This window comes from Pristis pectinata, chromosome 15, assembly GCF_009764475.1.
Source record: "Pristis pectinata isolate sPriPec2 chromosome 15, sPriPec2.1.pri, whole genome shotgun sequence".
NCBI lineage: Eukaryota > Metazoa > Chordata > Chondrichthyes > Rhinopristiformes > Pristidae > Pristis > Pristis pectinata.
The window spans coordinates 49,205,874-49,222,419 of NC_067419.1; the positions used below are offsets into that span (position 1 = coordinate 49,205,874).

The following is a 16,546-nucleotide window of genomic DNA, read 5'->3' on the forward strand; positions in this document are numbered from 1 at the left end:
CATTGGACACGCAGCTGGAAGATGGTGGCTCTGGGTGCATCGGGGATGGCATGGACAGGGTGGACCGAAGGGCCTGTTGCCCTGCTCTATGACTCTTTCAGACCACAGCATTCTGCAGTCCACTCCGAAGTCCCTGATCATTTTCACAACTCTCTGCAAACTCCGGCTCAAATCCTGAGATTTCCCACGGAGGCAGGATGGAAAACCTGCCTCCAGGTGCCCTTCCAACCACACGGCCCTGCCACAAACCTTGTCATCCTCCTGGTTGTTGGCAATGGTGAACTGGATGTAGAGGACAAGGGAATCGATTAACCCCTCACATTCCCGCATCTGCTTCCTGCCTTCGGGACTCGATGAACTCAGGTTCCTGGGGAGAGAGCGACGGGGGAGGAGGGAGGGTCAGCTTTCTCACACCAGTGCACCCACCAACATTATCCAAAGTCCACCTGAGGCAGTCCCCAGCACCCACTGGGGCAGTCCCCAGCAACAACCTTAGAGTCATAGAAACAGCACGGAAACAGACCTTCGGTCCAACTGGTCCATGCTGACCAAGATGCCCTATCCAAGCTAGTCCCATTTGCCAGCGTTTGGCCCATAACCTTCTAAGCCTTTCCAATCCATGTACCTGTCCAACTGTCTTTCAAATGTTGTTAATGCACCCGCCTCAACCACTTCCTCTGGCAGCTCGTTCCACATACGGACTACCCTCTGGGTGAAAACGTTGCTCCACAAGTTCCTGTAAAATCTCGCCCCCTTCACCTTCAGCCCTGGGAAAAAGACTGTGCATTCACTCCGTCTGTGGGCTGCCCCCAGAACACTCTACGCAAAAGATGCATTTCACTGTGTGTTTCGATGTACATGTGACTAATAAAGATATCTTAATCTATTCCCCTCATGATTTTATACACCTCTGTAATATCACTCTCAGTCTCCTAATCTCTAAAGAATAAAGTCTTAGCTTGCTCAACCTCTCCCTATAACTCAGTCCCTCACGTCCTGACATCTTTATAAATCTCCTCTGCACTTTTTCTAGTTTACTAACATCTTTCCTATAGCAGGGTGACCAAAACTGAAAACGATAGTCCAAGTAAAGCCTCACCAATGTTTTGTACATCTGCAACATAACTTCCCAACCTTTATATTCGATGCCCTTAGGTTTAGTGTCAGCTTGGTTCTCTCTCACACCTCTCCGCCTTGAGGTTGGGGGTTCACGTCCCTCTCTAGGGGGCTGGGAACGTGACTGGGTGGAGGAAATGCTGTTTGGACAGAGGTAGCAACAAATTTTTTTTTTAATTTTAACATTTTAAATTTTATTTACAGCGTGGTAACAGGCCCTTCCGGCCCCATGAGTCCGCGCCACCCATTTTAAACCCAAATTAAACTTACCCGTATGTCTTTGAAATGTGGGAGGAAACCGGAGCACCCGAGGAAACTCACGCAGACACGGGGGAGAACGTACAAGCTCCTTACAGACAGCGGCAGGAATCAAAACTCCGATTGCTGGCGCTGTAATAGTGACAACGCTAACCGCTACGTTACCGTGCCGTATTAACCCAAGACCCTCCCCGTACTCCACGGCTGGTACAGTGACGGTGAAGGAACGGCAATATATTTCCCAGTCAGGATGGGTGTGGCTCGGAGGGCAACTTCTGGGTGGTGGTGTCCCCATCTTTTGCTGCCCTGGTCCTTCTAGCTGGTAGAGGTGGTGGGTTTTGGAAGGTGCTGTCTGAGGAGCCTTGGTGAGTTGCTGCAGTGTGTCCTGTAGATGGGTCCACACTGTTTGTGGTGGTGGAGTCAGTGAGTGGGTGTGGATGGGTGCCTGTCGAGTGGGCTGCTACGTCCTGGATGGTGTGGGGGAGCTTCTTGAGTGTTGTTGAAGCTGCACTCACCCAGGCAAGTGGAGGAGTGTTCCCTCACGTGCCTGACTTGAGTCTTGTTGCTTGTGCAGACGGGCCTTTGGGGAGGTTAGGAGGGGAGTTTACTCACCGAGGATCCCCAACCTCTGACCTGCACTTGTAGCCACACTGTGTACATGGCTACCCCAAGTTCAGCTTCTGGTCAGTGGTAACCCCTAGGATAATGATGGTGGGGGATTCAGTGGTGGGAATGCCAAGGCAGGTCAGGGGGTGATAGCTGGATTTTCTCTTGTTGGATATCATCATTGCCCGGCACTTGTGTGACGTGAATGTTACTTGCCACCGATCAGCCCAGGCCTAGTTATTGTCCAGGTCTTGCTGCATTTGGTTGTGGACTGTTTGTTATCTCCGAGGAGCCGTGAACGATGCTGAACATTGCGCAGTCGTCAGTGAACATCCCGACTCCTGCCCGTACGACTGAAGGAGGATCATTGATGAAGCAGCTGAGGACACTACCCTGAGGAACTCCTGCAGAGATGTCCCGTGCCTGAGACAATTGGCCTTCAACCACCACAACCTCCCTTCTTTGTGCTGGGTACGATTCCAACCAGCAGAGGTTCTCCCACGATTCCCACAATCCAGATTAGTCAGGGCTCCTTGATGCCGTACTCGACCAAATGCTGCATTGATGTCAACGGCAGTTACTCTCACTTCACCTCGGCAGTGCAGCTCCTGTCCGTGTTTGGACCGAGGCTGTAATGAGGTCAGGAGCTGAGTGCCTTTGGTGGAACCCAAACTGAGCTTCTGTGAGCAGGCTGTGGTTAAGCAAGTGCCGCATGATAGCACCATCAGTGCTCCCTTCCACCACTTTGCTGATGGTGGTGAGTCGACTCATGGAGCAGTAACTGGCCCTTTGGACAGGACACACCTGGGCAATTTTCCACATTGTCAGGCAGATGCCAGCATTGGAGCTGTACTGCAACAGCTTGACAAGAACGTCAGGGGAGGGTGTGTAACCAACGGCCTGACCAACACCCCGTGCGTGACTGGAGAACACACACACACCAGGTTACACTCCACCAGCATCGGTGGCTGCGGAGGAGGGAGTGGGCAGGGGAATGCAAACATTACTAACCATCACTTCACACAGTGCATGGGAGAGGGGGTCATCAGTGAGAACGCTGGCTGCAACCAGCATTAAGGAAACAGAGAGGTTGAAATGAAGCAGCTTACATTGCTAATTCATTATTAATCTAATGATGCAAACATTACCACAGGAGTTGGTGGATCCTGCTGGCTGTTCTGTCCATGAAATATTTAGATATTTATTAGTCACACGTACTTCAAAACACACAGTGAAATGCACCTTTTTGCATTACTGAGAATGTGCTGGGGGCAGCCCGCAAGTGTCGCCACTCTTCTGGCGCCAACATAGCATGTCCACAACTTCCTAACCCGTACGTCTTTGGAATGTGGGAGGAAACCGGAGAACCCGGAGGAAACCCACACAGTCACGGGGAGAACGTACAAACTCCTTACAGATAGTGGCTGGAATTGAACCCGGGTCGCTGGCGCTGTATTAGCGTTATGCTAACCGCTACACTACTGTGCTGCCCTACCTCGTTACAAGCTCGCTGACTAGATTTAATAGCAGGAAAGATTAGTACAACAACCTCTTGCAGGGAGCTTTTCCTCAGACTGCTTCATCAGACAGGATTGGAACAGGAAGATCAAATGGAAAAACATACAGAGTGGGGCAGGAGGAGGTTATTTCGGGACCCCCCCCCCCCCCCATCAACATTCCCACCAGCTCCCTGAGATTATACCATTCTCACACATTGTTAGTGCTATCTACACACTAGGGTAAGTTACAACGGCCAATTACTCTACCAACCTGCACGCCTTCAGAATCAGAACCAGGTTGATTATCACTGACACGAGCTCTGAAACGTGTTGTTTTGCGGCAGCAGCACAATGCAAAGACATAAAAATTACCATAAATTACAAAATAAATAAGTGAAAACAAAAGAAATAACGAGGTAGTGTTCATGGACCGTTCAGAAATCTGATGGCGGAGGGGAAGAAGCTGTTCCTGAATCGTTGAGTGTGGGTCTTCAGGCTCCTGTACCTCCTCTCCGACGGTAGTAACGAGAAGAGGGCATGTCCCGGGTGATGAGGGTCCTTAGTGATGGATGCCACCTTCTTGAGGCACCACCTCTTGAAGATGTCCTCGATGGTGGGGAGGGTTGTGCCCGTGATGGAGCTGGCTGAGTCTACAGCCCTCTGCAGCCTCTTGCGATCCTGTACATTGGAGCCTCCATAACAGGTGGTGATGCAACCAGTTAGGATGGTCTCCACTGTACCATAGAACCATACAGCACAAAACAGGCCCTTCGGCCCACCATGTTATGCCGTCCATCAGACCACCCTCACACTACCTAACCCCTTCCTCCCGCATATCCCTCTATCTCACATTCCTCCATATGCCTATCCAACAAGCTCTTGAACCTGTTCAATGTACCTGCCTCCACCACCACCCCAGGCAGTGCATTCCATGCACCAACCACTCTCTGGGTGATTTGGTGACGTACCAAATCTCCTCAAACTCCTAATGAAGTAGAGCTGCTGGTGTGCCTTCTTCATGATTGCATCAATGTGTTGGGCCCAGGATAGACTCTCTGAGATGTTGACACCCAGGAACTTGAAGCTGCTCATCCTTTCCACCGCTGACCCCTCAATGAGGACTGGTGTGTGTTCTCCCGACTTCCCTTTCCTGAAGTCCACAGTCAATATCTTTGTCTTGCTGACGCTGAGTGCAGGGTTGTTGTTGCAACACCACCCAACCAGTTGAACTATCTTGCTCCTGTACGCCTCCTCGTCAACATCTGAGATTCTGCCAACAACAGTTTTGGGATGTTTGGGGTGTGGGAGGAAACTGGAGCACTCAGGGGAAACCCACGCGGTCACAGGGAGAACGTGCAAATTCCACACAGTCAGCACCAGAGATCAGGATTGAACTCGGGACACAGGAGCTGTGAGAATTGTGTCTAACGTGGGTGTAGGTATCACTAAGGCCAGCATTTACTGGCCTTCCTTCAATGCTCTTGATCTGAGTGGAGATTTAAGAGTCAAGCTCATTGGTGAGTTTGGAGACACATTCTAGCCAGCCTAGGTAAGGACGGCAGATATCACACTCCTCCCACTTCTCCTTCCCCCAGAGGAACCAGATGGGCTTTTACAACAACCCTGTAGTTTCATCAGCACTTTCACTTAGACTTCTTTCAAAATTCCACATTTTTATTTCAGTGTTTGAACACAAACTCCCAGCTGCTGTGACAGGTTCTGAGTTCCTGTCTCTGGATCAGCATTCAAGACCCAGTCCCGCCCTCCAGAAAGGTCGACCTCTATCTCCTCGTGCACCAATTGGGATCAGTCCTGGGCTGGTGGTCAACTGTCCCACCTCAGAAACTGGGGGCTTTGGGTCAGACTCCAGGGTGAAACAAAACCCAGGCTGGGCCTTCAGTGAGGACTGAATCGGGGGCATGAATGCCGACTAAGATATCCCATCGCATCAGTTCAAAGACCAGGCACGTTCTCCCAACAACATCTCGGAAACAATGTTTACCAACTGCTGGTTGTTGGATCTTGCTGTGTGCAGATTGGCCACTGTGTTTGCTCCATTACAACAGTGACTACACCTCAAAAAATGCTGTAAAGAGCTTTGGAATATTGGGGATGTGAAAGACGCTATAGAAATGCACCTGGGTGTGAGAAGCCGCCAAAATCCATGGCACTACAATTCCAAAGGAGGATCACACAGCACCGGTTAACAGGCACTGTGCACAGTAAGCAAGCAAGCTTCATACAATCACCTAATCTTACAGCACAGGCAGACACTTGCCCCATCACACCACTGCCAGCTCTCCACCTTCTCCCACCTTCTTAACTTGCAAACGGCTTCCAGTTCTCCCTTGAGCCTGCTTCCTGCAGTTTTTCAGGCAGTTCAGACAAAACTCTCAGTGACCTCGGGCTCATCTACCAGGAGCCTGAAGACCCATGCCTCAAGGTTCAACAACAGCTTCTTCCCCACTGTCGTTGGGTTCTTGACCCCACCTGAAAAAACCCCAACACTACCTCGGATTGTGTTTCTTTTTCTCTCTCTCAATCTTGCACTAGTATTGCTACATTTATTTTGTCGTTTATGTATAATTTATGTTAATTTAAGTTCATGTTAACTTATGTTTGCCTGTGCTGCTGCTGCAAAAAGCTCATTTTCATGGCATTTATGCCCTGGGTATGTCTGCCCATGACAATGAACTTGAACCTGGCTCTTGTGCCAATCCCCTCTGCTCCAGCTCACCATGGAAATGCCACAAACAGTAAACACTCGACCCACAGTGTCTGATGTTATTCAAAACTTCACGCCTAACTGAGTATTCAAGAGAGCTGACGGTTAAACTCTTTCAGCGAGTGCTGAAGTGTCGGGATTCATGCCCCACCCGGTTTAACTGAGGAGGAAGTGTGTTTGCCTGCAGGAAGTGTGTTGTGTCTGAGTCACCAGCAGTGGCTGATAGTGGAGATAGGTCACCAAGGAACTGGGAACCTCTGAAAACAAACAGACCCAGGCTGTCACTGCGGTAGGGAGCAGCAGCTTTGTCTGAGCTCCCTGCCCCAGCTGAGATGGAGGCACAATATCTGGTGTTATTATCCTGGCGAGCTGGGGTGGTGACATGGTCTGTCCAAAGCCACACCACTGAAGAAATCTGATCATTATCACAGGGCTGTTCATGGGAGCTTGCTGTGCAGGGTGTGGCAGCCGTCTTTCCTACGTTATAACAATGACTGTGTTGTAAAAGGATGCCAGAGTCTGTCCCGAGACTGTGTGTGGTGCTGTGGAAATATAATACTGTCTTCCACTGAGCTGGGACACAATCGGGCTGGGTTTAGGAGCTGCTGCCAACTTAGTGTTTGGAACCCAAGCCGTGAACTATCAGCAAGGGACATCACCGTCTCTCATACACTTTTTCCGACTTCCCGTTACACCCCTCCGCAGTTCCCCTCCAGCCCCCTGCGGGACCGAGCTCCATTTTCACTTTGCAGATCACCTGCCATCAGTCAGCCAAGGTGACCCTGAGCTTCCTGTTCCTGCCACTTTAATCCCCCTGCCCACTCCCTCTGAGCCCTCTGCCTGTAGCCTCCAGCACTGTTACACTGCGGCCCAGCACAAGCTGCAGGAGCAGCACCTCACCTTCTGCCCCGGCACACTGCAGCCTTCCAGACTCAGCATCGAATTCTCCATCTCTCAGTAACTCACTCTGTGTCTGTTTAGGAACTGGCCATTTCTGCCCATCACCAGTTTGGCTCAGCTTTTCATTTCTACGCGTATCTCATAGCCTCACTGTTAACACGACAGTCCACAGACAAAGAAGCAAAAGGTGCTTGTAACTGCCCCCACCACCAACCCTTGTGGTCTCTCCCTATCAGAGATATTCCCCTTGTTAGAGTTGTAGAGTACTACAGCACTGAAAAATGCCCTTCAATCTATCTAGTCCATGCGGACCTGATCTTCTGCCAAGTCCCAGCTACCTGCACCCGGACCATATCCCTCCAATCCCAACCCCCTCCCATCCATGGACCAATCCAAACTTCTCTTAAATGTTACAAATGAACCCACATCCACCACTTCCGCTGGCAGCTCGTTCCACACTCGCACCACCCTCCAAGTGAAGAAGTTTCCCCTCAGATTCCCCTTAAATATTTCACCTTTCACCCTAAACCAATGACCTCTAGTTCTAGTCTCACCCAACCTGAGGGGAAAAAGCCTGCATGCATTCACCCTATCTATACCCCTCATAATTTTGTATACCTCTATAAGATCTCCCCTCATTCTCCTGCACTCCAGGGAATAAAGTCCTAACCTATTCAACCTTTCCCTATAACTCAGGTCCTCAAGCTCTGGAAACATCCATGTAAATTTTCTCTGCACTCTTTCAAGCTTCTTGATATCTTTCCTGTAAGTAGGTGACCAGAACTGCAGACAATACTCCAAATTCAGCCTCACCAACATCTTGTACAACTTCAACATAACATCCCAACTCCTGTACTCAGTGCCCTGATTAATGAAGGTCAATGTGCCAAAAGCTCTCTTTATGACCCTATCTACCTGTGATGCCATTTTCAAGGAACTATGGATCTGTATTCCCAGGTCCCTTTGTTCTACTGCACACCTCAGAGCCCTACCATTCACTGTGTAAGTCTTACCCTGGTTTGTCCTCCCAAAATGCAAGACCTCACACTTGTCTGCATTAAATTCCATCTGTCATTTTGCAGCCCATTTTCCCAGCTGGTCCAGGTCACTTTGCAAGCTTTGACAGCCTTCCTCGCTGTCCACTACACCCCCAATCTTGGTGTCATCTGCAAATTTGCTGATCCAGTTTACCACATTATCATCTAAATCATTAATATAGATGATAAACAACAACAGACCCAGCACCGATCCCTGCGGCACACCACTGGTCACAGGCCTCCAGTCAGAGAGACAGCCATCTACTACCGCTCTCTGGCTTCTGCTAAGCGGTCATTGAATCCAATTGACTACTTCATCCTGAATGCCAAGTGACTTAACCTTCTGGAGCAGCCTCCCATGTGGGACTTTGTCAAAGGCCTTGCTAAAGCCCATGTAGACAACGTCCACCTCCTTTCCCTCATTGACCTCCCTGGTAACCTCCTCAAAGAACTCTATAAGATTGGTTAGACAAGACCTACCACGCACAAAGCCATGTTGACTATCTGCAATTAAGCCCTGTCTGTCCAAATACTTATATATCCTTTCCCTTAGAATACCTTCCAATAATTTACCCACAACTGACGTCAGGCTCACCGGCCTATAATTTCCCACTTATTCTTAGAGCCTTTCTTGAACAACAGAACAACATGAGCTACACTCCAGTCCTCCAGCACCTCACCCATGGCTAAGGACGCTTTAAATATCCCTGCCAGGGCCCCTGCAATTTCTGCACTAGCCTCCCACGAGGTCCAAGGGGACACCTTGTAAGGCCCTGGGGATTTATCCACCTTCATTTGCCTCAAGACAGCCAGCACTTCCTCTTCCGTAATCTGGATACAGTCCTCACTAATCTTTTGCCTCAGTTCTATAGTCTGTGTCGGTCTCCAGAGTAAATACAACGCAAAAAATTCATTTGAGATCTCCTTATCTCTTTCGGCCCCACACATAGGTGACCACGCTGATCTTCAAGAGGACCAATTTTGTCCCTTGCTACCCTTTTGCTCTTAATATAGCTATAGAAACCCTTGGGATTCTCTTTCACCTTGTCTGCCAGAACAACCTCTTTTTGCCCTCCTGATTTCTCTCTTAAGTGTTCTCTTGCATTTCTTATACTCCTCAAGCGCCTCATTTGATCCTAACTGCCTATACCTGATATGCGCCTCCTTTTTCTTTACCAGGGCTTCAACATCCCTCGATAACCAAGGTTCCCTAAACCTGTTAGCCTTGTCTTTTATTCTAACAGGAACATACAGATTCTGTACTCTCGGTATTTTACTTTTGAAAGCCTCCCACTTACCAAGTATCTCTTTGCTGGAAAACAGCCTATCCCAATCCACGCCTGCCAGATCCCTTCTGGTGCCATCAACATTGGCCTTCCTCCAGTTTAGATTCTCCTCATTTCTCCCCCACCTTCTCTGCTATTGAAAACTCTTGCTTTCTCCCTCTCCCAATCCTTACACCGGGTCCTGGACCTGAAACGTTAACAGTTTCTCTATCCACAGATGCTGCCTGACCTGTTTTTATTTGTGAGCTCCACAGTTCCCCTGTAGTCTGTGACAACCAGTCTCTTCTGAATTCCTTTTTGGGGTCTGAGGAAGTAATTTCACATTGGAAGCTTGTGGCCAGTGGTAAACCACAGGGCTCGGTGCTTGGACCCCTGCTGTTTGCTTGCACATTAACCATCAGTTTGTGGGAGGTATAATTAGTAAGTTCACAGATGAAATGAGAATTGCTGGTGTCATTGATAGGACTGTAGTCGTCAGCTACGGAACAACATTGATGAGTTGGATGGAGAAATGGCAGATGGAAATTAATCCTGGAAAATGTCAAAAAGTCTTATACAGTTGCAACATGACTTGCCAACTGTTATAGTCAACACCCTGACCAATGAAGGCAAGCATACCGTATGCCGTATTTACCACCCTATCCACTTGTGTTGCCACTTCCAAGGTGCTGTGGACATGTACATCGGAGGGTCCTGTCATTTACTGCACACATTCCTCTTGCATTTGATCTCCCAAAGTGCACCGCCTCACACTTGTCCGGATTAAGCCCCCATCCACCATTTCTCCGGCCATATCTCCAACTGATCCATTTTGTTAACTGTACGGTTGCTGGAGATTTTCCAACATCCACTGTTTTTTTGCTCATTTCATTCCTTTTTTCTGTCAGTTTTTAAGGCAGTTGTTGCCATGACAACCCTGCTCTGCATCCTATCACACACATTCCCCCAGTTCTCTTTCCCTCATTGCAACATAAAACACGCCTGTCTTCTCACTTTTCCAGTTCGGATGAAGGGTCCTCCACCAGAAACATTCTCCGGTTCTCTCCCCACAGATGCTGCCTGACCTGCTGCATGTTCTCAGCATTCTGTTTTAGTTTTGGGTTTCCAGCGTCTGCAGTATTTGACTCCGTGGGTTTAAAATGTTCTGCCCTGTTGTAGGGCTTCCCTTCCATACAGGGGACAGTAACACTGCTCAGAGGACCAGATCAATATCAGATGCAAACAGACCTCAAAGCAGCATTAAATAAATCCACTGGTGAGATAATTCCCTAATCCTGTTATCTATTAACTATGTTATACCATCTCCTTGGTAACATGGCAAGTTAACAATTTTGATTCTTGTTCTGTTTGTGTTTCATGACTGTACTTACAACAAGTAATGCAGAAAGACCATACAGCACATGAAACACTCAGCCCATCGTTCCTGTGCTGGCTCTTTGAAAGAGCTCTCCATGATCCCACATCCCCCATCCTTACTGCACAGCTCTCCTCTCCTCCGAGCTCCTCGGCTGAAACCGAGGCAGAATAGAGTACCATTCCCTCAGCACCACCCCTCCCACGGTAAGGTGCTCCCTCAGCACCACCCCTCCCATGGTACGACACTCCCTCAGTACACACAACACAAGATATAGGAGCAGGAGTAGGCCACTCAGCCCCTCAAGCCTGCCCAACCATTTGATATGATTATGGCTGATCTGTGCTGGTCTCTTCTGTGCCAATTCCCACAGCCCTCAATTTTTCAAATATTTATCCATCTCCACCTTCAATATATCCAATGATCCGGTCTCCACCGCCCATGGGGGCAGAGGATTCCAGAGATTCACCTCCCTCAGAGAAGAAATTTCTACACACCTCAGTTTAAAATGACCGGCCCCGTATCCTGTAGTTATGTCCCCTTGTTCCTGACCCTCCCACTGGTGAAAACATCCCAGCATCTGCCCTGTCAAACCCCCTTAGGATCTGATATGTTTGAATAAGGTCACCCCTCGTTCTTCTAAATCCCAAGGAATACAGACCCAACCCGTCTCCTCTCTCTCGATAGGACAACCATCTCATCCCAGGAGTTCCCCTGGGGAATCTCCTTCAGACTGCCCCAGTGATACTGTATCCTTGGGTCAGGGGACCAAAACTGTGTTCAGTCCTCATGGTGTGGCCTCACCAAGACCCTGTACACCTGGAACACAACCCACTGTTCTTAAACTCCAGCCCCTTTGCAATAAATACCAACACGTTGTTTGACTTCTTAACTACTTGTTGGATCTGCCTGCTAATGTTTTGTGATTCGTGCACTAGAACACCTGGATCCCTCTGAACTGCACTCACACAGTTATGTGAGCATCAGCCTGGGCATTGTGCTGGTCTCTGGAGCTTGACTCACAGAGGGGTTGGGATGATTATCACACGTGGAAACTAGCAGGCTACTAAGAGTAGCTCACCTCAAGCAGCCGGTGGTGTTGTAGAAGATGTCGGGATCCACATCTACACTTTTGACATCTCCATCGGGCCAACCAGAGTAGGGAATGATGATTGAGGTTGTCAGTGGGTGCAGGGCCTTTTCGATCAGCTCAGTCTTTAGTTGCTCATTTGAAGACAAGTTCCACATTAAACCTGAAGATAGCCAACAGCAAGAGGACAAATTGATCAGACAACACAAGGAGGAGCGGAATTTACCAAGGAAAACCATCACAAGGATGGCAGCACAATACATCTAAATGCTGGAAACCCTCAGCAGGCCAGGCAGCATCTGTGGAGAGAGAAACAGTTAATGCTTCAGGTCGAAGACACTTCTTCAGAACCAGAAAGGACTGAAAACAGGTTAGTCTAGGCAGCAGAGAAAATATTATTAAAACCCTGCTATCTGTAACTAACTTGTTTCTCTCTCTCCCGGTTCTGACAGGTCACCAATCTGAAACAATTAACTCTGCTTCTCTCTCCACAGATGCTGCCTGACCTGCTGAGTGTTTCCTGCATTTTCTGTTTTTGTCTCAGATTTCTGACATCTGCAGATTTTGTTTAGGTTTTCATGACAGTAAAATTGTTGTTGTAGCTGAGACAGAAAATGCTGGAGATACTCAGTAGATCAGGCAGTAGCTGTAGGGAGAGAAGAACCAAACGTTTCGGGTCGATAACATTTCATCAAAACTTTAATCTGATGAAAGGTTATTGACTTGAAAATTTAACTCTGGGCAAGTGGTGTCATGCAGTGATTCACATGGTGGGCCGAAGGGCCTGTTCCTGTGCTGTACTGTTCTATGTCCTATGTTGCTGAGGCAAGGCTGCATCAGCTGTAACCTCACCGAATGGTATGGCAGGATTGAGAGGTTGAACAACATTCTACTTTCATTCACACCCCAGAAAGAATTTAAAATTAAACACCCAGGGGGAAGGTCATGAATGTCATGTGAGGAGTACACTAGGGAGCTGATTATCCCTCGCACCCTCTCCAACCTCCCTCCTCACCAGAGATGGGGTTTGAAGGCCCACGTTGTGCAAAATCGGAGCATTAGTGGGTGGATGTCTCAGGACTCACCGGTGATTTGTTTCTTTGTCTCGATGTCCTTGGTCTGCCCCAGTAGTTCCACCAGTTTTTGGAGGCCGTCGTGATCCTTCACTTCGATCTTGCTGTCGTTTTCCTCAAACACCCCGTTGCGGATGGCCCCACACACTGCCCTCTGAACCTCCACCTCCTCATGGCTCAGCAGAGCGACGAGCTTCCCGATTCCATCCAGATCGTACAGCTGTGGGAGATCGGCAAGGAAACGTTTTACAGAGGGCCATAACTACCTGATGGTCCCTGACTTCCCACATCCTACAGGAGCAGCAGAGTCCAGCCCCAACTGCCATTCCCACTGTTCTATACAAAGAAAATTGCAAATAACAAAGAAGAAGCCTCCGCTCACCTACTTCGCCTCTTCATGCCGAAGCCTCTTGAGCCAAAGCCTCAGCTCCCCACTCTAACACTGTCCACTCCCACAATGGCTGCTCCACTTGACCCTAACTTTTTATTGGCAACTGCTGCCTAATTATCCAATGAGCTAATTAACAGGCCCATCAACTCCCCACAGCAACAACAACAGGCCTACCTTTTCAAACTGCTTCCCGTTCTCTCTAGTTCTCGCAGTACTCACCATGGCAATGAGCCTTCTCCCTCCCGTAATCGTGCTACTCACCACGGCAACCAAATGGAGGAACCGCTGAGGCACCATTCTGTTGTTTTGCACTCGTTGCTGTATTTATTACCACGTGTTTACTCTGTGAGCGTCACTCAGGCAAGGAATTTCATTGCACCCTGGTATATGTGGCCATAATCGGAATCTGTACCTGAACTATGGGATGTAGGTTGAAGATCCAAGGCCTTTGCTCCCATCTGGTTGGGGTGTTTTAATATAAAGACCACCAGGTAATGGGCTGAATCCTTCTCCAAAATCCCCACACGTCTGCTCCAGTCGCTGGCTTTAATGGTCAGAAAACGCAGGACTCCCAAGTGCGTAAATCTTATGGCCACAAGAGCAGGTCAGAGGCTGGGGATGCCACAGTGAGAGACTCGCCTCCTGACACCCTTTCCACCATCTACCAGGTACGTCAGGAGCATGATGGAACAGTCTCCACCTGCCTGGATGAGTGTGACTCTAACAACTCAGAAGAAGCCCGACACCGTTCGGGACAGAGCAGTCCATCCACTACCCTGCACACTCCCTCCCTCCCTCCACCACCGATACAGGGAGGCTGCAGTGTGCACCGTCTACAAAATGTGCTGCAGTTACTCACCTGGGCTGCTCTGACAGCACCTCCCAAACCCATCACTTTAACCACTTGGATGGACAAGGGTGGCAGACACAGGGGAACACCACCACCTGCAGGATCCCCTCAAAGTCACTCACCGCCCTAACTTGGAAATATATCATCAGTCCTTCATCATCACTGGGTCTAAACCCTGGAACTCCCTCTCCAACGTCACCGTGGGAGCACCTTCACCAGGAGCACCGCTGTAGTTCGAGAAGGTGCTCACCACCACCTTCTCCAGGGCAACTAGGGATGGGCAATACATGCTGGCCTTGCCAACAATGTCTACCTCTGGTATCCAAATTAAAAAAGAAAGGTGAAGTCTGAGTTACCTCTTTCTTTGCTTCGGGTCTCTGGAAGCACTCGTGTTGGATGAAGTTGGCTCCATACACCACGTAGTCCGGCTTATCGTGTGTCAGGGCAGAGACAGCTGTTTCCATTGTCCACTCTCCATTATCATCCGCACTCACACTGACAACACACAGAGGTTCACGTTAGACTGCCAGCAGCACTAACACCAGACGTGTCCAGTCAGACTGGACACATTAAACAGCAGCACTAACCGTATCTTCCATTGACGCCGCTCTCAGTAACAGAGTGAATGAATGATCGGACACTCCTGACGTCTGGATGTACAGACAGATATCACTGGTCTACCAGTTCCCAGCACACCTCACCACACTGGGATTGTGACGATGATCACAGCTGTCTTAACACATCAGCAGCACCTCTAGAAACAAGGCCCTGAACCAGCAGGGATTGACATTACAGCCAGAGAGGAGAGATTAGATCAAGATGGGAACTTCTTAGAGAAGGATGGAGATCTTTAGGGAGGGAGTCACCAACATCTGCACTAAAATGGACTTTGTTTTATTTGTTCTAATTGTGTTCTTTCTTGTAAAAACTGTGTATGATTTACGTTTAGTTTATGTTTCTCTTGTGAATGCTGCTTATCTGATGCTATGTGCCTGTGATGCTGCTGCAAGTAAGATTTTCATTGCACCTGTGCACACATGGACTTGTGCAGATGACAATAAACTCGACCTTGACAGCTGAGGCAGGGCTGCCTACCCACTCCAATGAATAAAGTCCTAGCCAGTTTAAACTCTCTCTACAACTCAGTCCCTCAAGTCCTGGCAACATCCCCATAAATCATTTCTGCTCTCTTTCCAGTTTAACGGCATCTTTCCTATAGCTGGTGACCAAATCTGAACATAATATTCCAAGTGCAGCCTCACCAACATCTTGTACAACTGCAATGTAACCTATAGTGAATGTCCTGACTGATGAAGGGCAGTGTACCAAATGCCTTTACCACCCTATCTGCCTGTGACACCACTTTCAGGAAACCATGCACTTGTACCCCTAGGTCACTCTGTACTACAACACTCCCCGGAGCCCTACTGTTCACTGTGAAAATCCTACCCTCATTTGTCTTCCCAGAACACTCTACGCAAAAGATGTATTTTACTGTGTGTTTTGATGTACATGTGACAAATAAATCTTAAAAATGATGTAACAGCTCGTACACCAGTAGTCACGGGTGACCCATCACCCTCTGCCTCCTACCATCCAGCCAATCGTGCATCCAATGAGCCAGCACTCGCTGGATGCCATGCTGCCTCTAACTTTCCATAGCAGCCTACCATTCTTCTACTAGCATGGACATAGATGGGCTGACTGGCCTCCTTTTGGGACATAAGCTTTCTCTGGTCAAAGGTCACTGAGTGAAACGTTTATCTGCTTCTCTCTCCACAGATGCTGACTGACCAGAATCCTCAGTGTCAGACTCCCAACATCTGCATCATTCCCATTTGGTTTCTGACAATCCAAGCCCAACCTTTTGTAAATAAAACAGCCCCAGGTACCGTTGCCTCGGGGAAAGATCACCCTCCCAGTCCTTCCTCAATATTTTAATCTCCCACTGAATAAACTGGGGCACATTTTTTAGCGTAGATCTTGGGAATTATCACCAGGGCCGGCTCCAGATGGGAAACTCCAGCAAGTAACCTACCACCATGGAGGAGTTGTTGTTCGAGGCCTCACCCTCAGGATCTGGTTGGTGCTGGCAGCACCCATGTTACCTCCCACTCCTTGATGAGCAGATACTCAGGGTTGTTGGAAGTACAGAACCACCAGATCACGTCCGGAGGTTTCAGAATCATTCTCGAGGACCCCCACCATCCGGGCCGTGCCCTCTTCTCGATGCTGCCATCAATCGGGAGGTACAGGGGCCTGAAGACCTACACCTCACGGTTCAACTATAGCTTCTTCCCCACTGCCATCAAGTTCTTGAACCCACCTGAAAAACCCTAATTCTACCTCAGACTATCTTTC

The 16,546-nt window shown here is 48.9% G+C and overlaps 2 protein-coding genes across 2 annotated transcripts in view; both read right to left on the reverse strand.

The window, feature by feature from the left end:
* Positions 1–16,546, reverse strand: part of LOC127578273 (NADH-cytochrome b5 reductase 3-like) — a 644,669-nt gene that overhangs the window by 126,971 nt on the left and 501,152 nt on the right. The window lies entirely within an intron of this gene.
* Positions 1–16,546, reverse strand: part of LOC127578271 (plakophilin-2-like) — a 48,144-nt gene that overhangs the window by 11,025 nt on the left and 20,573 nt on the right. The window contains exons 4-7 of the mRNA XM_052030075.1: positions 14,542–14,680; positions 12,957–13,164; positions 11,863–12,034; positions 250–367 (exon numbers count right to left, since the gene is read on the reverse strand). Coding sequence (XP_051886035.1) covers positions 250–367; positions 11,863–12,034; positions 12,957–13,164; positions 14,542–14,680 — 637 coding nt within the window. The remainder of the gene's footprint in view (positions 1–249; positions 368–11,862; positions 12,035–12,956; positions 13,165–14,541; positions 14,681–16,546) is intronic.